Source organism: Centropristis striata, chromosome 11 (assembly GCF_030273125.1).
Source record: "Centropristis striata isolate RG_2023a ecotype Rhode Island chromosome 11, C.striata_1.0, whole genome shotgun sequence".
NCBI lineage: Eukaryota > Metazoa > Chordata > Actinopteri > Perciformes > Serranidae > Centropristis > Centropristis striata.
The window spans coordinates 14,960,318-14,984,407 of NC_081527.1; the positions used below are offsets into that span (position 1 = coordinate 14,960,318).

General features: G+C 40.8%; 3 protein-coding genes across 3 annotated transcripts; all 3 read right to left on the reverse strand.

Moving 5' to 3' along the window:
• Nucleotides 1-717: 717 nt before the first annotated feature.
• Nucleotides 718-6,342, reverse strand: LOC131980551 (phospholipid scramblase family member 5). Its single transcript, XM_059344805.1, has 8 exons — nt 6,087-6,342; nt 4,672-5,041; nt 4,163-4,240; nt 3,851-4,043; nt 2,322-2,433; nt 2,137-2,236; nt 1,370-1,428; nt 718-844 (listed from the first exon to the last, which is right to left on the reverse strand). The coding sequence occupies exons 1-8, from the start codon at nt 6,087-6,089 to the stop codon at nt 818-820; spliced, it is 942 nt and encodes a 313-aa protein (XP_059200788.1). The 5' UTR covers nt 6,090-6,342; the 3' UTR covers nt 718-817.
• A 131-nt stretch (nt 6,343-6,473) lies between these two features.
• chrng (cholinergic receptor, nicotinic, gamma) lies at nt 6,474-14,258 on the reverse strand. The gene is made up of 12 exons (XM_059344804.1): nt 14,188-14,258; nt 12,643-12,779; nt 12,520-12,564; nt 12,317-12,441; nt 11,338-11,493; nt 10,415-10,512; nt 9,593-9,793; nt 9,225-9,339; nt 8,716-8,830; nt 8,338-8,602; nt 7,191-7,324; nt 6,474-7,111 (listed from the first exon to the last, which is right to left on the reverse strand). Exons 1-12 carry the CDS (start codon nt 14,249-14,251, stop codon nt 6,890-6,892), a joined length of 1,677 nt encoding a protein of 558 aa, XP_059200787.1. The 5' UTR covers nt 14,252-14,258; the 3' UTR covers nt 6,474-6,889.
• Nucleotides 14,259-17,669: 3,411 nt separating this feature from the next.
• prss56 (serine protease 56) lies at nt 17,670-23,607 on the reverse strand. The gene is made up of 13 exons (XM_059344484.1): nt 23,474-23,607; nt 21,494-21,652; nt 21,144-21,398; nt 20,825-21,017; nt 20,600-20,708; nt 20,282-20,438; nt 19,994-20,136; nt 19,555-19,714; nt 19,265-19,453; nt 18,951-19,136; nt 18,623-18,813; nt 17,770-17,940; nt 17,670-17,675 (listed from the first exon to the last, which is right to left on the reverse strand). Exons 1-13 carry the CDS (start codon nt 23,571-23,573, stop codon nt 17,670-17,672), a joined length of 2,019 nt encoding a protein of 672 aa, XP_059200467.1. The 5' UTR covers nt 23,574-23,607.
• Between the last annotated feature and the right edge of the window lie 483 nt (nt 23,608-24,090).

The following is a 24,090-nucleotide window of genomic DNA, read 5'->3' on the forward strand; positions in this document are numbered from 1 at the left end:
TTTTTTGGGACTCAACAGGGTTGCAGGTATGTTATTTTATTACAGTGCTGTATTTTAACTACAATTCCTCTGGTCATTTGGAGCTAGAATTATTACTGTTATTGTGTACGATATATTTGTAAATACAGTCCACTTCAAAGATAACTTAACTGAGTCAGCAATGATTCTCCATCTTTGACCTGGAAGTTGAATCCCAAAGGATGAGGACCATCCTGTGTTGGGCAGAAGGTTGTATAACCGGCATCTTAAGAATGGACTGCCAAGCTGCCTGAATCACTGTGCCTGGCCTCGAGCCCGACCCGAACCAGTTGTCCCTTCTGTCCGTCATGTCTTTATCCCGCCTTTCAAGAATCCAAGGGATGGGCTCTGCTTTAATGTCCTCAACTAAGGTGTATAGGAGTCCTGAAACACTGACTTTCACTCCTTTTTCCATTTTCTAGTAAAAGAAATGAAACAGGGCCCAGTGTAGGGTCTGCTACCGTTTTTATCAATTCCTCGGGAGCATTTTTTGGAACCATGTCAAGAAATCGCTTATAGTTTGTTGAAAAACTAATGCTGCCCGTGTGTGATGGTGTGACGATGGGTGCAGGTGTGTGTCAAAAGTGTAGAAACACTGTTGGATTTACACCTGATGGAATATAGCAATAAATGTCAAATATGCATCTGCTGCTAAAGCTGGTTCAGTGTCATTTTATTTCACAAATAGTTGTTTCATTACATATAGTCTGTTGTTCCATAAACTGACTTGGCTGGTGTGAGTCATTAGTTGTAGCCCATTTCCAACAATATTTTACTCTTCATTGATCCTGTTCATTGATCAGCTCATTTCGAAGAACATGTAATTCTGTAGAGAAAGCAGTGAAAACAGATGAGTTGATATAATTATTTTTACGCGGAGCAAGTATGTACAGTACTATAACCCTGAACCTATAGCAGCTAAATTGAATATAGTCATCTAAATCTTTAATATCTAAGCCTCTGCTGTCCCTTCTGTAAAGTACAGTCATGGAAAAAATGTCAGACATTTGGTTTTTTCAATTTCTTGTTCATTTTAATTCCTGGGACAACTAAAAGTACATTTGTTTGGACAAATATAATGATAACAAAAATAGCTCATAAGATTTTAATTCGAGAGCAGATATATATAGCCATTTCCATGGTAACCAAAGTAATTATAAAAAAACATGGAAAATGGCTAGATATCAGTACATAGCTATTTTTGTTATATTTGTCCAAACAAATGTACCTTTAGTTGTACTAGGCATTCAAATGAACAAGACACTGAAGAAAACAAGGATGGTCTGATAATTTTTTCCCTGACGGTATATACAGTTAAAGTGTAAATGATAACATAAATTAATTTGCTTACCAACAAGAAAGTGGCGGCCAGCAGCAGCAGTTTATTGTGTGATTCCATGGTCAATGGTACTGGAAGAGTGACAGAATAAAAATTTACTTAGAAATACATTACGGCAGTGGTTCCCAAACTGGGGTACACATGACTACATGGAAACATGTAGAGGGAAACAAAATTTGAATAGCCATTTTTGTCAGCTAAAATCATGACTTGATTTTGACAGGTTTAATTGATTTATTAATTGCCAACTTTCCAAAGTAAACTAATGAAAAGGATAAGTGAAAAGAGATGCAATATTGGATTTTTTGCCAATATCCAATATGCCGATACCGATATTTTATAACTCGTTTGGCCGCTTACCGATACCAATAACTCCATCCCTAATTTTCATTACTCAAATGCATTGGCCTGGTGCAAAATTTGGCCATAAATCGATGACAAAACATACAACGGTGGATATTTGTAATTAATCTGCTAAAACATTTACCCGTTTTTTTTTCTTTTTTCAAAATTGACGAATATGGGGCTACGGCACTGCTGAAGCGAGATTCCCCTGAAGTGTCTGCAGGATCATCAGATAATACGTGTAGGAAACTGTCACAGGCCTTGATCATTCGCAATTTTCAACCTCTAACGCTCTGCATGGGCTTGAATCGGGGCTCTATTTATAATCGTATTCAAGTTATTTCAATCAAATTCAACTTTGTTTTGGATTTAAACATGATGGAAAGATTGAGAACCACTTCATGAAGAATCATTTTTCCTAAGGTTCAACTCACCCTCCAACCCAAAATATTCATGGTCCATGTTATGTTCGTCGTTGAAGCCAGGCCATTTCTTCCATATTGTGCCCATTTTCTCACCAATGTTGGAGACAATCTGGTGTATGAATAAAAGCCAGAAACACTGATTGAAATACACTTGTAGAATTATTTTATTTTGGGTTGCTTTTATGTGCTACCACCTGGAATTGTTGATTGGAGAAACAGCGGTACGGGCAGCAGGAGCCCTGGATCCTGCTGGTCAACGCTCCTTCTGAATCACGCACTTCCAGTAGAGGGGTGAACATGCTCCACCTGAAAACATGGTCGTCCAACACACAACAACTTAACACATGTCCTTACGTAATCATGCAATAAGCAACCTGGCAGATACACTGGCCAGAACTTCACACAGTGGCGCAGCCCAGCCTTGATGCTTGGTTGATCACATTTTCAGCTGTCATGATTCTGCAGCACCAAAACCATTGTTTGCTTGGTGTCGGAGGAGTTCAAACTGGGGCATGCTTTATTCGAGCACAACTGAGAGAATATTTATACCAAGTAGATCTCTGGTCACCGAAACCTCTGCCAAGTCAGTGGTAATTGGGGACAACTTCATTGAGTGTTGCTTCTGGAAAACTCTAAATCTGATGCACAGAGGCACCCCAGCTAACCCTGGAGTCAGATTTAGGCCAAGGGAAGAAGGAAGTATTTTGGTTTGACTGCAGGAGATTGGGTGCTGCCATTCCTCCCATTAGCTAGCATTCCCATTAGGAAGGATGCCGCATTCCTTCCCTCCCATGATGCCCAGGGCAGCTCTGTCTGTGTGTCTCCATCCAAGCAGCTGTTTTGTGCGTTAAGTCTCCCAGGTTTAGACTACACAGCGGCTGGGTGGAGCAGTAAAAGCCCCCACTGCTATTTACAGACAGGCCTGGGCATCTACAGTAGCTCAGGGTGGCCAGAGGCGGGGAGTGACATGGAAAAAGGCTCACATGACAAGATGCTCAGTCTGAGAATGTAAAGTATTAAGATTGCTGGTACATTATTCTGATGGTGGGGGTCGAAGGGTCAATAGGGCTATTCTCATAAATTACAAAAAAAAAAAACCCCATGAAGAACTGTCACAGCAACATCTATGGACCCATTTAAAAATACTGAAATATTAATAGTGAACTGTACCTAAAATATCATAAGTACTTATAAAGTTTATATGTTGATTTTCAAATATGTTATATTATTGGATTATTAGTATTTGTGTAATAATATGGAAACAGCTAATTTCAACCACTTAGCTGCATTGTTAAATCTATAACAATGCGCCATATTCTAAGAGCTGATTTTGTTTTTTACATGTAAAATCTGCAAAGTAAATACAGAGTAAAATATGGAATAACAAAGTACAAAGCCATTTTCCATGGTTTTCTTGATAATAACCAAAGTCATTATCAAGGAAACCATGGAAAATGGCTAGATATCAGCTCCTAAATTAAACTCCTATGAGCTATTTTTGTTATCATTCTATTTGTCCAAACAAATGTAACTTTAGTTGTACCAGGCATTAAAATGAACAAGAAATTGGAGAAAACAAGGGTGGTCTAATATTTTTTTCCATGACTGTATAATTAAGTTCAGTTACCTCCAAATTGTATAGGGTACTGGAGTAAATGTGTTTAGTTACTTCCAACACTTTCAGTTAGACCAGGGCAATAGAAACGGATTCAGACTGTCCTACCTCTGACACACCGTGCCGATAAGATGCTTTTGCGGTGTGTAGACCCTCATCTCCATCAGGCAGCAGCCGAGGCAGCAGGCATCCACCCTGAGGGGCCTTTCAAAATAAAAAACCTGTCGGCCCTGACAGTCGAAGCCCTGCAAGGAACAGGACCGAGCCGGACCACAACACTGGAGGCACACACAGGAACTCTCTGACAGGAGGAAGAGATCAGGAAGAGACTGAGAACACACTGAAAACATCATAGCTCACTCTCTTTCTTTATTTGAGACACAGATGAAAGAATGAATGTAGCTGAATAGGGAACAGTACCTTCCACAGCCACAAATAACTGTGACCTGCGGCCTCCGGTGCTGATGCTGTAGATCCTCCTGGGAACACACTGTGGACCTGCAGTGACAGAGCATTATTCTTTTTAATCCTTAATAGGGCACTCATTGAAATACTTGCAAATCCCAAATTTCAACCTTAGAGAATATTGGAGGATATTACATACAGCCAGTATGTGTAAAAAAAAACATACGAAAATAATATTTTGAGAAAAAAGTTTACGAGATTAAAGTGGCAAATCTACGAGAAAAAAATGTGCAGATTTATGAGATTTAAAGTGGTGAATCTGGGAGAAAAAGGTACCTTTTTTCCCCACTTTTTTCTCTGAAATCTGCGACTTTTTTCGTGTAGATTTGCCACTTTAATCTAGTAAATTTACAACTTTTTTCTCGAAATATTAACTGAAGTTACCAAATATAGTTCTTCGCCCGATAAAGGGTTAAAACAGACAAATCTCCACACAGCACGCTTTTACACACCCTCCTGCTCACCTTGCAGCTCTGGTCTGGCAGTGACATGTATCTGATTGACTGTTTCCAGCACAGACATGAAGTGTGATCCTGCTGCCCCTCCAAGCCACCGCTCCTCCACCGCTGGCCTGCTCACTTTCCCTGGTGGTGGCTGTGTGTAGCTGTTCTCCACCTTCCTCTCAGGAGCATGCAGATCTGACAGCTGATGCAGCTCAGCAGATTCCCAGTCAGGAGGCGTTTGGTGGGTTTTGGGTGCAGGTGAGTGATCGTGGCACTCACACGAAGGCCCGCAGCGGTTCTGGAAAGCTCTAAAGATCATCTGGATGTGCTTCTCTCGCTCAAGTCGGCCAAAGGGAAGAGGCTGATTGGTCACAGCTGACATGGTGTAAAACTGAACATATATGTGGAACTCAGCAATTACATAACAATTACCAACAGTCAGACAAACAGTCATATTGTGTGACGGTATGAGACCAGGGTCAGACGTCACTGGTTACCAGCCACAACAGAGACTTATTAACTGTCCTGACAACAACACAAATGGAATGAAGAACTGGCATAAATGTGTGCTTCAACATAATTTGAAAAGAAAAAAACCCAGAGAATATTGTAACATTGTATTGTTTGTTAAATTGAGTGAAAATTGAGAGAAACATTTTTTTTAATTCACCATGAAATTTTTATCAAGGGAGGTGGTGTTTTTTTGGGGGAGCTGGTGGACTAGATTAGTGGTTCCCCACTGTCACAGATGCAAATAGTAATTTTCCCTTCTCAGATTGTTTCATTGGAATATATTTAAGGTGCCTTAGGTAAACTACACAGTTTATGAGCTTAAAGGTTCCTAACTGATTTTGGAAATAATAGTTTTGACTCCAAATTTTTAGTGGAAGGTCTTAGTGGAAAGAAAATAAGCAGAGTTTCGAGAAAAGCCAGAAAAATTGCATAATGTTGTGCATTACAGTTTGTTATAAAAAACGGAAATCTGGCACAACTCATGACCCCCTTCCAGCATCTTGTGGAACAAAAAAACTAAAAGGAAGAAATCTATTTAGTTATTTTTCAGAATTAAAAAAGGAAAATTGACATGACTATGAAAAACTTTCCCCTACCACACAAGGTTCAGAAAGTTCTCTGGCAACCAATATAAACATTCGCCCCTTAAAACAAAGTGATTTAATGGGAGCAGCCAGCATCAGCCTCCTTTTTATTCACATCACACACACTCAGCTTGCACAGTTTGGTCTGAGTCTGCAGCAGTGTGCACCACTCTACAGTACGGTATATTCTTATACAGCAAAGAACCATAATGAAACCCAGTGACTGCTTAAAGAGTACAACAGGTGCCAAAAAAAATTTCTGGTGCCCTTTGTATAAGACTAGAAAAGACAAAAACAAATAAAATAGCAACAATTGTGCATTAAAAGTCAGTTGCTTACCATCTGTAGTCAACCTTCAGGTACCCGCAGACTCTGATAGTCTGTGTGTGAGAAGGACGAGAGCAGGCAAACATTCATGAGTCGTCATGATCAGGAGGGGTGAAGCTCAAACCTCCTTACCACCTCTATGTGTTTGTGTGAATATTCACGTAGTAATGTTTGGCTTTGTGAGTGTGTGTATGTGTGTCTCCAGTCCTCTTCACCCCCTGACTCCGTTTCCATCCCAACCAGCCGGATCTGCCTTTTGTTGGGTTAGAAAGGCACCACTGAGCCATGTAATTGAAATCCTGCTTCCAGAGGTGGGGGGCTGCTCGGTGGGTCTGTGTTTCAGTGCTCTCTACGTGCCTCAATAAAAAGGTGTCAAACACTGGATTAAGAAATGTCCGAGAGTCTGAGTAGTACTTTTATTGATAAAAAGCATTCATGTAGCAGTCCACTGTTTACATGTGTGATCAACAAATGTTTCATGTAGTTTATCATGATCAACAGCTGGTAAGAAACTTAAATCAGAGACTGAGTTGGTAACCGGAAGAGTAAAGGAACATGCTCTTTTTTTTCCTATACAGCATTTTATGCAAAAGATATTCTTGACCTCAACAATCTGTCGCAGCTGATACCAGCATGCATCACCACGGATCCAAACAACTGTGCAGTGGATCCTTTATCACCATGAACAAGCGTGTCTGTGATAGTCCACAGAGCCCACATCTTCTCCATTCTCTCTGTGTCCCTGTCATCACTGACGGACACCGACTGATATCCACTTTGATTAAAGGGATAAAATCTGGATATTTTCTCCTGGTTCACCCCAGGAAGTTTGCTCCTGTCCCGTTCTCCGATAGATTAGTGAGGTTGTTTATTGGAGGGAGATACTTCTTGGAATCCCCGGGGAAAGGTGAGGAGGGAGGCTGGTTGAAGTGGCCCATCAGGAAGATCCCGATCGTGCCGATAAAAAACACAGACACCATGACAATAAAGCAGACCCTGTCGATCACCCGGGCAACCAGGAACCACTCTTCATTCTCCTGTGTTTAGAAGAAATTATTGTCACTGATGTTGATTTAAAAGCAACAAGATGAGCAAATATAAAAATGTAGAGCTTACATTCTGGAAGTTGTTCTGTTGCCTTGCAGTCTCAGCTATGTGTTTGCAGGAGGCCACACACTGCTTCAGCTGTGGAGAGGCCTTTGCCAGGCTGGCACTGAGCTGTTCAGCTGAACCCCCCTCAAACCCGTCCTCTGTGTACAAACACAACCCATACTCATGAGAACAGGGCGAAACACTTTTTCATGTATACTTTAGCTGCAGACTGTATAAAAGAATTGCACGTAACCTCTTGGTCTGAAAAGTGAAGCCAAATTGTGTAATTGCCTTAAACCTGCATTGTTTCTAAAGACCAGCAGGTGGTGACTCCAGTGGTTGCAAGAAGAAATCCCATTGTATAGAAGTCTATGAGAAAATGATCACAATCTACACAGTTAACATCATGCTGTATTGAAGAAGACTTGAGGTTATTAATCAAGTAAGAAGTAAGGTAATTTTCTCATAGACTTCTATACATTCAGACTTCTTTTTGCACCAAGATCTCCAACCTAAATGACAGAATAGGTTATTTTTTCAATACCACCTATAATGACCCATATAAGCGTTTGTCAAAACGACCCATATGAGCTTTTCTAAAACAATCGGAGCATTCTAAAAATAACGCATGAATTATTATACATACACATACGGTTTGCGGTTATAAAAAAAGGCTGCAGTTTTATTTCATTTAGGCTACAAAACTACTGATTTAGGTTTAGGGCAAAAAAACTTCCTGGTAAGTTGTTTAAAAAGTAAATAAATGTACGTAAATGCCAAAAGTGAAGTAGTTACAAGGGTGACGTGACTACCGGAAGTGACATTGTTACGAAACAATGTAATGCACAAAATGTGAGCCATGGAAGTTCCGTTTTGTTTAAATCACATCGTTTCCTTCACATGGGAAATGACATTTGTTCAACCAATGGGGTTGTTTTTGAGGGGAGACCATTCTGCACTGGTGGTCATTAGAAAGAAAGCAGGTTTAAGGTCTTGGTCCAAATATGGTCTCTTGTGGCTCCAAAAAAGCCAAGATGGCGGCGGCCAAAATGCCAAACTCGATGCTTCAATTCGTAGTCAACAAACCAATCTATGATGTCATGGTTGATGTCAACTTCTTTTATACAGTCTCTGCCTTCAACATATACAAACATCTCATCTAAATACCTACGTAGCTTCTCTAATACTGATTTCATTAGTCCGTTTCTTTCTTTGAGTCTGGCAAACATGAGCTCAGACCGGGCTGTTCTCATAAAATATTCCTCCGCCTTGGTGATGAGGGTCATGGAGCTGCGGCGTCGGCAGGGGACCAGGAACACGCCATTCCTGTCCGGAGTCAGAGTTTTACCACTTACAGCCTCTGAGGTGCTGTCATTGTTCGGTGTCCAGGGTTGCATCTGCATCCTCAGCAGCCGAGGCAGGATGTTTAAGAGGATCTGAAGCGGGGTCAGAGGGTAATCCAGTGGTAAATAGACCTGTGTTTACTTCACAGCATGTTCATTCAGTAGCTTCTTAATGGATGTTGTACATTTAGAAGACACAATCTCACCTTGCGGACTTTGTCTGTCATTATGTGAGTGTTTGGGGTTCGCAGGGAAACGTTGAGCACAATCACACAGTTCATCACCACCATGGTTGTCACTGACATCACAAACATCAAATACCTGTAGTCAAAAGTTCAGAAATCACATCTTTAGATTAGCTACCATAGTAGACACTTTTAATTACCGTTAATCAAGGAATAGTACAAAACTTTTGAATAACTGTAGAAATAGGTTTGTAAAAATATTTTAAAAATTAGTGTTAAATTAATGTCGAAATACCATATTGTCACGAGGACACATTTACCCTTAAAAATGAAGGGACTTTTTAGTCTAAATTACAGTTTTTGCTGATATTTACATTTAAATTTACAGTACAAAACCCACTCACTGTAATTTTTACGGTGGAGTTCTGGCAACCACAGCTGCCGGTATTTTACCATAAATTAAATAAAAAATTTTTTACAGTGTTGTTGAACCGAAACACTCACTTGAAAGAGTGATTACACAAACTTACTTTCCAATAAGAGGCACTGCCTTTGAAGTCTCTGGTACCTTCTTAGCGATAAGGAAGAGGAACACAGTCTGACCCAGTAGAGTGGCAACAGACATGGTGCACTTCTGACCCCCCGCTGTGAAAGGCAAACTAATATTTAGTCAGAATAGTGAGCTTTTGTGTTGATGAAAACAGATATTAATGACTTGTTTTCTGAGCCAGATCTCTGTCCTATCAAACACATGAAAGTATGGATAAAATTTTGATGCGGAAATCTTGGAAATCCTGACGACCCAATTTCCCCCACCCCCTATTCTAGTATCTTTTGTGAGACTTGGATAAGGTAGGTAAGACCAGGTTCTTTATATGCGCAAAGTGGGGAAAAAGACCTTTGGCAGGTAAGTAGTAGACGAGGAGGCCGAGGGAGGAGAAGAGCACACAGGGAGCGATGATGTTTATGATGTAGAAGAGCGGTTTTCTTTGGATGATGAGGAAGAAGACCACCTCCTGGTACTCCAGCTCATCTTTACTGTACTGAGTGTTGATCACCTTCTTAGCCGGCCTGTGTTTGATGACCCACTCTCCATTTTCTGGCAATAAAATCAGCAGAACATATTTCTACCAGTTATATACACTGCAAAAAAAACCAACTTGTATTTTTTGCCTAAAACAGTGATTTAAGTTGGTAAAACTTGGAAGTTTGTGAGTTGTTGTTACTTATATCTTTAAGTTTGGGTTCACAACAAGGGACAATAGATCTGCTAACTCTTATTTCTTTGTTGTGAAATGTGGGAAAGCTGTGAAATTCGGTCATTAGCGAAAGCTAGTGGCTAACTGATGCTAGCGGCTAACTGATGCTAGCGGTGCAGCTTGTTAAAGCTACAAGAGTAGCCATTAGTGTATCAATGCTAATTGAAAATTCTGGTTGCAACATTAGCTGATATTTCATTGCGGCGTTACAATCGGGCCAATTCTCCACACTGCAGAAGTAAGGATTAAAAGTTATTACAATGTAAAATTATAAATTCAAAAATCTGAATTCAGAGTGGAGCAAACTCAAAAAAAAAACTTAAAATATTTTGTTTAATTGTCCAACTTAAAATTTTATCGAAGTTTGTTGCCTTGAAATTTTGAGTTCACCCAACTTTTCTTTTTTTGCAGTGTAATCATAGTGATTAGTTTTATTTTTATCAATTCAATTTTTGCCTAACCTGTAAAAGCCTCCGGGTCAATATCCACCCACTCCAGCGTGTGGTTATCCTCCTCTTTGAGAAGCAGTTTGATCTCGTTGGCACTGTAAGTCTGGGAGCTGAACACAGGGAGAAGACATACGGTCTGTCACCACAACAAGACACAGCCATCTATTCACTTTTACAGGACAGCATGGTGAAAGGCGACCATGAATGAAGGAAGCTTTGTTCCTGGTTTGGACACTGTGGATTCTATTTAAAAGCACAAAGAAATCTGACGTGAAGATCTGAACTAAGAGTCAAGAGTCCAAATTTGCACAGTGCAAAACCTCAGTAATTATAAACTAAACTTTTATTTCCACGGATTTTAGTAATTTTGTTAATTAAACTAATTAACTTGTTTAAATTTTACCTCACATGATGGTGTTTTTTCTATTTAAAAGCCTTCACTTAACTGCCAGGGTATACAAGGATAAAATAATAAACTGTATACTTTTAAATGTTTTAACTGTTAATTTTTATTAAATAAAATGGCTTGAATCAGCCATTAAACTCCACTATGTGTAATTTGTGTATAACTGGAATATTCTAGGATTGTTAAAATCCCCAATTTCCCAGAAACCATTGAGGACAGGCCCTACAGCTCTGTGAACATGCAAAGATATTTACAATATACAAATACCTCAAATAAGAAAAGTCTGTAGAACTTAAATTATAACAAGCACTTTGCAACAATACACTTGCATCATGTCCTCTCTTATACATTACTAGTGTAAATATTAGTATGGGAGTAGTAGTATTAAGATTTTAAAAAATTGAGAGTTACATAAAAGATAAATAGTGAACTTGAGTTGATTTATATTCTTGATAGAGTTATATTTTTTAATGTAATACATTCTTAACATGTACTGCATCATATCCCAACAGATCTCGAGTCTACTCACCGGAACACCATGGTGCAGTTCTGCCAGTCAAAGGGAAAGTAGTTGACAGTGATTGCACAGGCACTGCGGTAGATGGCCGGAGGCAGCCAGTACACACAGCCGTTAGGAGACACCAGCGCATTGCAGTAAAGTGCCACCTCGAACTGTCCATCCACACTGTGCACAGGTTAGATCAGAGAAAGATATCGCACTTATTATATGTATATAGAACATATTGAATGTCAACAATGAAGCTGCAAAAAACTTTTTCACTTAACCAGTTAGTGTTCAAAGTAATTTTTTTGAGAATTTGTAGTTGTGGGCAGTGGATGTTTAGGGGGAGATAGCAGGTCAACAATAAATGCCACATAGAAGTGGTGAACATCATCTGAAAGCTGGGAACCTGAAGATTAATTTGAGATGCAGCTCATAACATTAGTATTAAGCTATCTGGCCATTTCCATGTTCAGCTATGTCCAATAAGTTGTTGCAGCAATTTTTGGGTTGATACCATTTGTTACACACAACAGCAGGCCGTCTGATCACTAAGAATGAATGTATGATGAAGTATGAATACTTTGTCAACTGGAATAAGTGCCAAATTTCAGGGTGAAAAAAGAAAAGAAAAGAAAGGCCAACACTTAAAATAAACAGCCCCCCCCCAGGATCAATTTCATCAATATATTGTAAAAAAAAACAAAAACAATGTGCCTCTTATGTTTTGGACATCATGTACCAGCAGGAAATAAGATCCATTCAATCCACTGACATAATCTGTCCGTGTGTTCCTCCAGTTAAATACAGCTGCTATATTCTATAAATTCGATCAGTGTTGTACAGTAAGCTGCACAGCGCCATTATTGACCTCTTATCTAATAATTCTTCTGTGCTGCAGTTTCTCAACAAGTTATTGTTACTGAAATTTGCTTAGTGAAGGTGTGAGTGGCTCATTGGCTGAGACTAAACATTGTGTTAAAAATGTGAAAACTGTTTCACGCACTTGTTTTCCAGTATGACGTCTGGCAGCCAGATGCTCTTGGAGGGGACACGCAGCTCAGAGGTGATGTTCCCATACAGGGCTGACCGTGGCGGTTGGTCCCATCTGAGCCTGTAGTCACACCATTTCTACATACAGAAAGACTGCGGGTTTGACATCATTGCAAAGCAGCTTAAAAAAAATCCAACAGGTGTGTGTGAGGTTACCATTTCTATCCAGACGCTTGTTGTCAGAGCCTCCTCCTTTTCATTCTAAGGAGAAAGAGTTTAGTGAAAGATGTGAACTTTAACCAGCCAATAATCAGAAACACCAGACTGAACTTCACTCACCAGAGAGATGAGGTTGGTGAGCGTCATCTTGATGTCGACTTGAGTGATATCACCGCTTTTCTCCATGGGCCGCACATTCTTGTTGTAGCCCTTCATCAAATCCTTGAAAAGCTCCCCTTCAAGATTGACTGCTGATGCTGCGAGAAAACATGAGAGACTAAAGCAAAGCAATAGCAAAGGGACTAATTAAAAGGGAAACTAATTTCAGTTTGCCTGTTAGGAGAAGCACTGTTTAGCCTGTGAAATAGTTGTTTAATGTCCCCTATGGTTCTGAGAAAGTCTTCTAAAATTAAAAAATAATAACCCCAGTGATATCATTATGACGTCTGCAGGGATATTATTATTTATATCAGCATGGGCTTTGAACATTGTAAAAATTGCATCATTAATTAATCATTAAAACCCTTCATGCCCTTACTGTACATAAACAACAGAATAGGTTGTTTGCCTCTTTTATTTTTTTATTTTTTACCTTTTTGTTTAACAAAAATGGTTGCACAGTGGCAGTTTTAAACATGTTGGTAACGTTGTGAAACAGAACTGCTTGAAACCCCTCCAGCCTGCCTTAAGCATACTTTTGTCGCCCTGGAAATCCAAAGTTTAAGAAAAACATTGAGTTGCAATTGTTTTGGGGCTTTACCCATACTATCATGGACTAAAAGTCAGGATATCTAATTATCAACACAATTTTGACCATTACTTTCAATCTACCTATTGTGAGCCAACCAGCTATGCTGTATGTAAGTGCAATATAAAGTGTAATTTAAGTTTAATCCCAACAGGAGTTACCTACATTTCTCTCATATAATGGGCATGAATAGATAACCTGTAAATAGCATTAAAACAAGACAAACAAATACCTGTTTAAGCGGCTTAAGGTAGGTTTGGTAAACTCAGCAAACGACAAACAAATGCAAATGTTGCTGGTGTTTAGTTGGTGTGTAGTAGTATTGTAATGGTTATCATAGCAAACAGCTGATAGTCCCTTAGGTGAAATGACTGTAACAATGGACTGTACAGTGTAGCACACAGACCAAACACAGTATGAGTGTGCTCCAGCACTATAAATGAAGTCTGAGTTTGCAACTTGCATACACATCCTACTGCATAACACACTACAGTTCAGTGACAGTACATATATACAACAAAAAGTGCTTGTTGTTTTTTCAGTGATTCTTTACTGAACCTGTCACAGCTGAACAGCGCTGTTTGGTGAACTGAAACCTTTGTAATGACAATTATCTGGGAGGCGAGTATGACATGTGTTATCACATTGTGAGAGCATAATAAGTAACAAGAAAATCAATATTTAAACTATCGGTTTTATGTCTAAATGTAATCAATGTAATTTCAGCTGGATGAGCCAAAATGTATGTTCAACTAACTAAGTAACTTATGAGGAATGTTATAATTTGTGTTGCACTTTATTCAACATAAATCACAAAATCTCACTTGAAAAATTCACACCACAACATGCAAATCTATAGACACAAACAAGTTACTGTATAATTTCTCCCAAATATGGCAGCAAGTTGATTTTCCTACCTGTGGCAGAAATCATAAACACCCTCAAGAAGAGTGAGATGGAAAGTGAAGGTCCAGAATCCATTAGTGTGCGTGTTTGTGCTGCGCTGTCTGAGTAAAAGCTATGATCACTAATCTGATACACATGGACACTACTTGATGGAGTTGCTGGCACACAAACTGTTTGTGTGTGTGTTTGTGTGTGTGTGTATGAATGTGTGTGTTCCCAGCAAACGTCAGGGCTCGGGCTGATTGGAGGGTTGAGCTTTACAGGAACGGTTGGGGGTCGGTGGGGGAGTTGATGATTGTTAGGGTTAAATCCAAGAGTTTATTTCCAGTACTGCATAGCCAGCTGTCACAACACACAAGCACACTGGAAACATGACATGCATATAGTTTAAGCATTGTACTCACTGCATGGCTGCCCTCCAGTGTTAAGGTACACCATCAAAACACACACTGTATTGTAACTGTTCAGTGCACCTGGCTGTTGTCATTCAGACGTCCATGTGAACAAAGTAATATAAGTCATGGGTCAGTGAGCTATAAAAAGCTAAGTTTTCCACCAGAAGTCTGGGTTAAATGTGTTCTCTACAGTAAAAGGATCACAGACAGAAAGATTAGAAGATAAAGAGAAGGAGACAGCAGCAACATTGTGCCTGTCTGCAAGCCAGAAAGTTAAAAAAAAACAAAAAAAACTGTACAGTACAGTGGACAAGAGAACAGCTGTGTCATCACAGAACACCTCTGTGATGAGTGGCCAGGCTCTGTCATTACCCTGTGTGTGTGTGTGTGTGTGTGTGTGTGTGTGTGTGTGTGTGCGTGTCTCAAAAATACTTGTTCCTGCCATGATTTGGCACACTTCCCCACACACATAAACACACTGGAGAGAAGCAGGAGTTGACGTGTGGCAACAGAAGTATGTGTGAGTGTTTACTCAGCTGTTCCACTCATATCCTTCTTTTAGCACTTGAAGCGGGCAGAAAACTAGCACAGATTAGTGGGCAGATATTAGTCGTGAACACAATTACCCAGAGACCTTCACAACATTTTGTCTAACCCATAGCCTAAGCCCCAAAGTTATTCAAAATACATTAAAAAAGTTAAAATACTTAAAAGGAAAAGCAGCCGGAAAAGCTGGATCAATTAAATGTTTTCATGTGAAAAATATCTAAATTGTATTGACAATTAAAGTGACAGATTGATCGCTTCAGATGTACTTAAGTAAATTTTGGGGAGTTTAGTTTGTAATAAACCTCATATTTTTGTGTGTAGTGAAGTAAAAACTATATTTGTATTTGAAACGTAGTGATGTAGAAGAAAAAATTGGCAGTAAAAGAAAGACCCAAGTGATGGAGTGATAAAGTAGTCAAGGTGTGAAAGTTTCTTTCTTTATTTTTTTATTTACTTTTTTTCTCAGTTCTGTTGTTTGACATTTACATCATTATTTTTTTTATTTTATTTATGGCCCTACTGTATTTTCATTTGCTCAATCATATGATTTTGTCTCGTTTTGTCTATCTCGTATCTTATTTATCTTGATGCATGTTTTGATATTTGATGTTTATTAAGAAAAAAAGCAAACATCGCCCTGTTGAGATACTTCTGTGAATAATGCTTCACAATAAAGATATTTGAAACAAAAGACTCAAGTAAATTACAAGTACCTCAAATGTGTACTTAAGTACAGTACTAGTTACAGTACTTGATTACAATCCACCACTGCTTTGGGCTCAATCAGCCTCTCATCATCACAGCGGTCAAACAGCGGCTGAGACTTGGTGACCGCAGCGAGGCAGACAGCAGTCGGCCACACAGCAACAAGAGTGTCACTTCCTCGAGCAACAGTTGTCTTTACTCGCAATGCTCCGACTCATGACAGACAATAAGATAATCTAAAGGTCAGCCTCATTCTGTGTCCAGTTACAATTCTCCGTCCTGGAAATGAGGAGTGAAGACATGGAGGAGGTGTGAAGTAAGCTCCGCAGCTGCTGTGCTGACGGGAAAGCTTACCCTTAAAGGGTCTGAGGACTGAGGTCAATCTGGGGTCATGAGAGGAACCAATCAACATGGACACCTGTCTCAGAAGAGAGTACGTCTGGATGGCGGCAGAACTGTTTTACACAAGCAGCAAAATACTGCAGGATTAGCAGCATTACTGTCAGCTAATTTGAATACCTCACATCTAAAGTTCAATTTGGAACTACAGACTACAACTCAACACAACATGCCATAGCATTAATATGGTTTTTATTTATATATAGTTTTTTTTCTTTTTTACAAAAATACAAATGCTTTTCTCTATACAAATAAATATGGTAAGAATAAGGTACGGATATGAATAATATTTACAGTCTGTGTGCTTCACAAGAGGCTCAACCTTTGCAAAAGACAATATGAATAACTTATCATTTTGTACAGATTCATAACTTAGACAAGGCTGCGTCTTCAACCACGTAACAAAACAAAAAAATCCTGTGGCATGATGGGTGGGCGAAAGTTGGATTGATACATTCATGGTTTTTCATTTAGAGCCAAAAACAAAATAATGCTTTTCACAGGAAACGGCAGAAGAAGTAGAGTTTGTGTGAGTGTGCGTTTTATGTGCGTCTCTCGGTGCCATGACGAGGCTTCTCTGGTGCAAACACTTCTCTCTCAGAGTCTTTGTCATCTCACTTGCTGTGATCATAAAGTTATGTCTTGAGTGCCTCCAGTGCCAAAGCGATGATCCTCGGCACACTGCGGTAGAATGACTCATTTTCTAGGCCCACAAGACTGTAGAAGGTCAAAGGTCGTCCTCCCACTACTGCTCTGACTCGCGCCTGGTAAAGACCGCGATCGTTCTTGGAGCTCAGATCAACTAACACCTGACAGAAGCAAGGGGAGAGAGACAGGGAGAACATTAGAAAGGGTTTTTTTTACCAGTGCATGTTCTCTTAACTTTTCCATCTAAAAATGATAATTTACCTCTTGGAAGTTCATGCGTAGGTTCTTGCTTGGGATGCTTAACACCCAGCTGTAAGAGTCTCTGACTTGGCTGACTTGCTGTGAGGACTCTCTCACTCCAGGACAAACTTCAGGAACAGACAAAAACATTTCATTTTAGAAATAACATCTACAAATGAAAAAATACAATACTGTATTTTAAGGTATTTAATGAATGTTTTGTGTGTGACACATACCTTTCCCACTGCTCCCCGGTGTCTGCCTCTTGTGAAGAAGGCTCCGGTACTTTCTGTGAAGACTTAATGTCTTTGCAGAATGCACAGCTTGTTTGGGGTCAGTTGTCGCCTCAGTGTGAGCAGCATCAGGCTGAACGACAGATGTTGACTGCACCGGAAGCGGTAACTCTGAAGATTTTAAATCTTCATTCTCAACAAAAGTAAAATCCTCTGATGTGGTGCTCCATTTTACATCAGAAGAAGTGTCACTGTTGGATGAGGTTTGTGGCGCATCTTCTGTCACAATCTCATCTTGTGTCCTTAATTTCTCAAATTCATTCATCAGGGCTGTTAGAAGGGACCAAGGCTGCTGGGATTCCTGGGAGGAGGAGGAGGAGGAGGAGGACGAGGAGGACGAGGAGGAGGAGGGGCCAGTGTCCACTGGTGCTCCAGTGGAAGAAGAAGCTAAAGGGGGACTGTTGGGAGACTCCTGGAGGTGGATTGTGTCCAGGTGCAGGATGGGAGGAGCAGCTCTGGAGAACAACTTGGAGCGCAGAGCTGAGATAACAGATTGAAATTCTCCTTCCAGCTGATGTACTGAGGAGTCCTCTGTCTGGTGATGACAATGGAAAAATACAGTTGGAAATTAGTAAGTTTGGCTCAAATATATCCGCATCAGAACATTATAATTATCTGATAGTCTGATAATGCGACTATGCTCTTTGATATTACTTTTTGATATTACATATATCAAAGAGCTCATGGTGCTTCTATGTTAAAAAGACGTAGGAAAAACCCACTTAAAATAAAGGAATAAATGAAAAAAAACATTAATAATTACAACAATAAATACACGGTCGCCCATAAAGTTGGAATATTTTGTTTTCAGACACAATCTTCTGTTAATTGTGGTTTCATTTTCATTCTAAGATATTTGGAAGAGATTGATTAATGCAGTTTTGAGAAGATATACTTTATCTGTCAAGAATAAATCACATTGTCACAAGCATTTCATGGAAAGAGGTAAAAAAAATATTTTATTCCAACTTTATGGGCGACCATGTGAATACATGAATTATTAAAAATGTTTTTGCCTATATAAAAAAAGGACCTCTAACCCTTTATCAGCCTAAGCAATTATTTTATTAACACCTACTTATCAACCTAACCTTGGATAGTTATATGCCTTTCAAAGATTTCTAAATATTTAAACATCAGACTGCACTGGGAGCATTTCAAGATGATGTGATGTAATATAGCAACTTTATGTGCATTTGAAAATTTTAGAAATATACCTGTAGGAAAAATTTGGCCTCCTGTCTTGTTAGTGTGGAGGAGACGTCCGTGGGTTGTATGTCCAGGTCCTCCGCCATGTTTCTCAGGTATTTCTCCCAGTCGTCCACTGAGGGTCCCACCTCTCTGAATAAGGCTGGAGGAGCTGGAGAAGGACCCTGCTCTGTAGGCACTACAGCTCCACCTAGCTGTTCTGCAAGTAATAAAACACATGTTAGTGTGGTAACTGACAACACAGTTCCTTAATAAAACAATGCAGCTGAAAAAAACCCACTGGATGAGTATTTATATGGTTTCTATCTATCTCTTCTCTATCTGTCAGCCATGTACCTTCAATCTGTGTGAGACCATGACTCAGGTCCCTCCTCTCTCTGGTGTGAATGAAAGCTGTGCTGTAGATGTGCTCCACCAGCTGAGGCAGAGTCTGGGTGAAGAAGGTCAAGTCGACTTTGTCCCGGATGTAATCTTCAGCCCTCTGGAGCAGATCCAACAGGGTTTGTAGGAACGAACGCAGCTCTGGGTGGTGAGAGAGAGAGCAAATGATAAAAAAACACCCTTAGAGGGAACCTCAAAGCAACATAAATAAAAACGAGTATATTTAGTTTTTGTTCTACATCCATCAGGCTGAGTTTTTGAATACTTACGACATTTCTTAAAGCGAGTGAGGCACTTGTCCTCTGCCATTCTGCTGCAAGCGCTGGCAGCCTGACCAGGAGGGCAGGTCAGGGTGTAGAAGCGACAGAGAGAGCTGAACTCTGACCTCTGTTCCTCCTCCGTCATTTCTGTTGTCTTCAGAAGCTCCGGACATGTTGGCTCCCTGCTTCCAAATGATTCTAAAAAAGATGAATGTAGATTTTTAGCATTTTAGATGAATTAATATTTAGATGTATGAGTTAAAATATTTAAGGGTGTTTTATTCATGCTTGAAACTCACTCTGTATCTCAGATTGAATCCAGTCAGAGAAAGCAGACACCCGTGTGTAGACTCCAGGTTTGCCCTTCTCCCCACAGCCGTCTCCCCAGGAGGTAATGCCGTAGAGCTGGAACCGACCTGAAATCCGGTCCTGGTAGATCAGAGGGCCTCCAGAATCTCCCTACAGGTGACAGAAAATCATAAAAAAATTAAAGTTACGAAAGTACGCAAATACTATGCAGCGAAAAAGTGACTTTTTATTTTGGAACAAGGATTTTTCTGAGCCTTTTCACCACAAATAAAGGCATAAACCTATCACATTGAACGGAAAATATTCAAAACATACACTATAGTATAGTGATGAGAATTAAAAATAGATTTAATTATATTTAATTGTAATTTAACAAAAAAGCCCCCGGTGGGCGAAGGCCTTTACTCTCATAAATATTGTTCTGCCCACCTGACAGGAGTCGATGCCTCCGGAGAGGTAGCCAGCACACAGCATGGTATTGGTGACCAGTTCTTTGCCAAGGGCGCTCTTACAGGTGCTCTGAGGCAGCAGGGGCACCTTGGCCTCCATCACCACGTCAGCAGACGGGCCATCTGTAGAGAAAAATACACACAGAAACAACAAAAATTAGCTTTTACTTTCAGTCTGCATCTACAGCACATAAAGCCATTAGGATGCTTTAGGAGGACCATAAACTAATTACTAAGTGAAAATCCCTGTCAGTTATCTCCTACTCACCCTCATAAAGGGAGCCCCAGCCTGCCACCAGACATGGACTTCCAGTAGGGGGCTCCATGCCAGAGGGGAGACACACTGGAGTGACACGGCCAGACAGGACCACTGGGGACGTCAGCTCCACCAGAGCAATGTCGTTGTTAAATGTCTTTGGATTGAACTGCAGGAGGGCAAGAAAGTTAGATTGGTTGAACAAATTTAAGAATGACTGATCTTTGTTTGATTATTTGACCAGGATGGTGTAATGGGAGTGTAAATGCTATATTATGCCTAATCCTATCCCACTATATATTAACTATATCCCACAGTTTGGACTAATACCTTAGGATGAGGGATGATGCGGTTCACTTTGAGAATCTGCTCATCAGGGTCAGTCTTTGTGATGTCAAACTCCCCCACCACGGCTGTCCAGTAGCTCTCACTGCGGCTGCTACAGAGGTCAGAACAATCAGAGAAATTGAGAGTGAGAGGTACAAAAATACTATAATAATATAAACAAATCAAAGATCTTATTACAGATGCAGAAAAACAGAGATGCACACTCACCCGGCAAAACAGTGAGCAGCAGTGACCACCCAGGAGCTGTCCACCAGGACCCCTCCACACATCAGGCCGCCATCGAGCTGGAGGTTGACCAGCCAGGGCCAGCTGCCGGGAGGAGCGGGCGAGCCACCCACGATCCGCGAGCGAGGCTGTGTGATGTTTTGCACCGTGGATGACCTCTGACCACACACTGCTGCTGGGACAGAGAGACACTGATGGTCAAAAGCTGCAACAAAGTCAGCTTTTTGTAAACATATGTTGGAGTTTTCCTGGAGATTGTCTGCATGAATATTCTTTTTTGTGAACACACGATTCCCCTCACCTTCTGCATGTGTCTGAGTTGCAGGCTCAAGGTTCTGCATTGTGTTCAGCAGGCTGCACTGGAGGACACGGGCGCTGCAGCTCTCACCCATGATCCTGATGCAGCTCTCTTTGTCCAGTTCACCAGACGGGCAGCGATGCTGATAGTACGCACAGGCCTGACTCAGAGCCCAACTTCGCTCAGCTTCATCTTGAAGCTTCTGGGCTTTACTGATGACATCACAGCTGGGCTCTGATAAGGCATTGGCAGGAGATGCTATCGGGGTGAAGAGAGTTACGGACATATTAAGAAAGGATTCAAGCAAAGTGACTCAAGAATGAAAAGGGTAAGAAGAGTAATATATTACTTACAACAGGACCCAGACAGCTGTCCACAGTCCTGAAACAAACAGGGAACACAGCCACGGCAGCCTGCTTCAGCCCGACTTCTGTCAGATGATGCTCGATCGATAGCAGACAGGGCACTAGTCATGGCCGCCTCTAGAACCACAGTGCCACGATCAGATAGAGCTGTGGGAGAGGACAGGAAGAAATAAATAAAATAAAGAACAGAAAGGTGAGACAAGCCAAGGAAGCAAAAGAGGAGGTGTGGCGAGAGGGAGGAGAAGACACAGGAGCCAGACTGATATATGGATCACACTGACATGCAGATATAGTGTAATGGAGAAAGGAGTTACAGTAAACAGTCCTCTTCAGTACAAATCCTTTTCAACATTTGTGTATTAAATAAACAATAACATCAGTAGAGGCCTGTTTTGGCTCCAGTATCTAATGCACTGGCAACACTTCATAGAATTGTCATAGATTTTTTTATGAATATATGTACAAAATTCTGACAAGGACATCTAGGTTGTTACATGGCAGACAGCCATTTGATGTGGGAACACGATGTGCGTATGTGAGCTTTAGTATAAAGTGGTGCAGCTTTCTGGTATGTGTGTGAGTAGCCCCTTTTTTCTCATGCTGCTCTTTGAGCTCATTGGCAGCGTGTTAGGGAAGCTAGCTCACGCTCAGCGCGCTGGTGAGGCTTCTGCAGACACACATCAATGGGGCCGCCGACCCTGCAGCCCCCCTCTGTGCCGCGCCACATCACAGGATAGGCCACTAACAACAACAATGCTGATTGAAGACTTAATTAGAAGGCCAGGGCTGAGCTGGCAGAGGCTGGCGGGCAGGGACTGTCCCTAGGGGCACGGGCTGGACCCCGAGTCCCTTGTTCTAAACACTCCAAACGCACACTGCCATCACCAGCCGTTTGTATGAAGGCTCTGCTGTACTCAGTACTTCAAACAGAGAAGGCCAGAGGTCCATCACCACTGTGCTTTACTACAGCATTTAAGCTCATCTGCAGTGGCTCAGACATGCAAAAATGACACCAACATAAGCTAAAGACAAAAATATGCCACTGATAACAAATATTATTTGCTAATTTAAAGACAGTTTATGAAGATGAGTGCTAAAATGTCTAATGAAATGAGTTTCAATACTTATTCCAAGGTTAGACACCTGCTGCTCATCAGTAAAACTCTATATGTATAGTATGGTGTTTAAGTAGTCAAGAATCATCCTGCAATCAGCGATCATCCAACTTAAATAACAAGTAGGCCTATAAAAACATTTCTTACTTGCTAACTTCTCTGTAATAGCTGTTACAGCTGTTTTGCTGGCCAAAAGCATCAACTTGCACCAGATATACAGTATGTAAGACACTGAAATATATTTTAATCACTGATTGGTAGTGTCACCAGATGTTTTGTCTGATTAACTCCTGGAGAAACATTCGCGCTTTGGAAGCCTTGAAGCATTACGACTGTTTTGGTTATAAGTATGATGCATTAGATAAAAAAAAAATGAAGATTTCTCTATAAGACATTTTGAAGCACTGTGTATCCTGAAGTAACTCCTAATTAGTTAGCTCCATCTGTGATGTCTGCAACACTATAGAGGACTAGAGCTGCCCCCTCTCAGTTGATTAGTCGACTAATCGGTCGTTTTGATCTTAGTTAACTAAGGTTTCTTCAGTTTATCAGCCCCTTGTTATGCCTTTTTTATGCTGAGTGACTTCAAGAAACGTATAAGCACATCTCTGATTATCACAAGATTAAATCTTGTTTTTGCATGATTCTTTGTGGAGAAACTCAGTTTTACAGATTTTACAATTAAATCAGCTAATCAATTACTCAACAAAAAACGTATGTGTATTAGTCTATTAAGAAATTCTTTAGTAAAGGACAGCCTACATAGCCACTGACAGGCACTGTTGTCAATGCTTACAACATACTGCGTATTGTCATAATTGAGAAACAATAGTGTTAAGTTTAGAAAAATTACCTTTGAGTGCACTCTGGGGCATCCTGTAGACTTCTCGACCTGTTGGGGCTCCCAGCAAGCAGTCGAGTCCCATAAGCAGCAGTGATATCAGTAGCAGCATGGTGTCAGAGCATGAGACCTCCACTCCACAGTGACAACAAGCACACAGGCACGAGGCACGAGGAACGACCAAAGAGGATGCAGAGGTGCTGGAGGTGAGGCTAGCCTGCAGTGTTTTGAAGTTTCTGGTTGCTCTCTGCAGTCCTTAACTGTCTCCCTCCTCCTGACTCTTTGGGCTCTCTCCCACACTGTGGTGCAGGGCATCTGTCTGTAAGTTTACTTAGAGGAACAATAGGTGCCTGGAGTGGTCCCTGGTATATATAGAGTCCCCAGGGGAACACCAGTAACAGGGAGGGGGGAGATGATAGGAAAGAGAGAGGGAGAGGGAGGGAGGAGGGAGAAATGCTCCCATGGCCAATACACAAACAGATGAATTCATTAAGACTGTGACAGCAAATCGGGTGCAACCTGCCAAGGCTGGACATTACAAAGAGGTTTGGTTCTATGAAAAGAGACAGAGGGAGGGAGAGAGAGATGCAGATAGGGAGGGGGGAGAAGGGGAAGGCGGAGTGATTGGC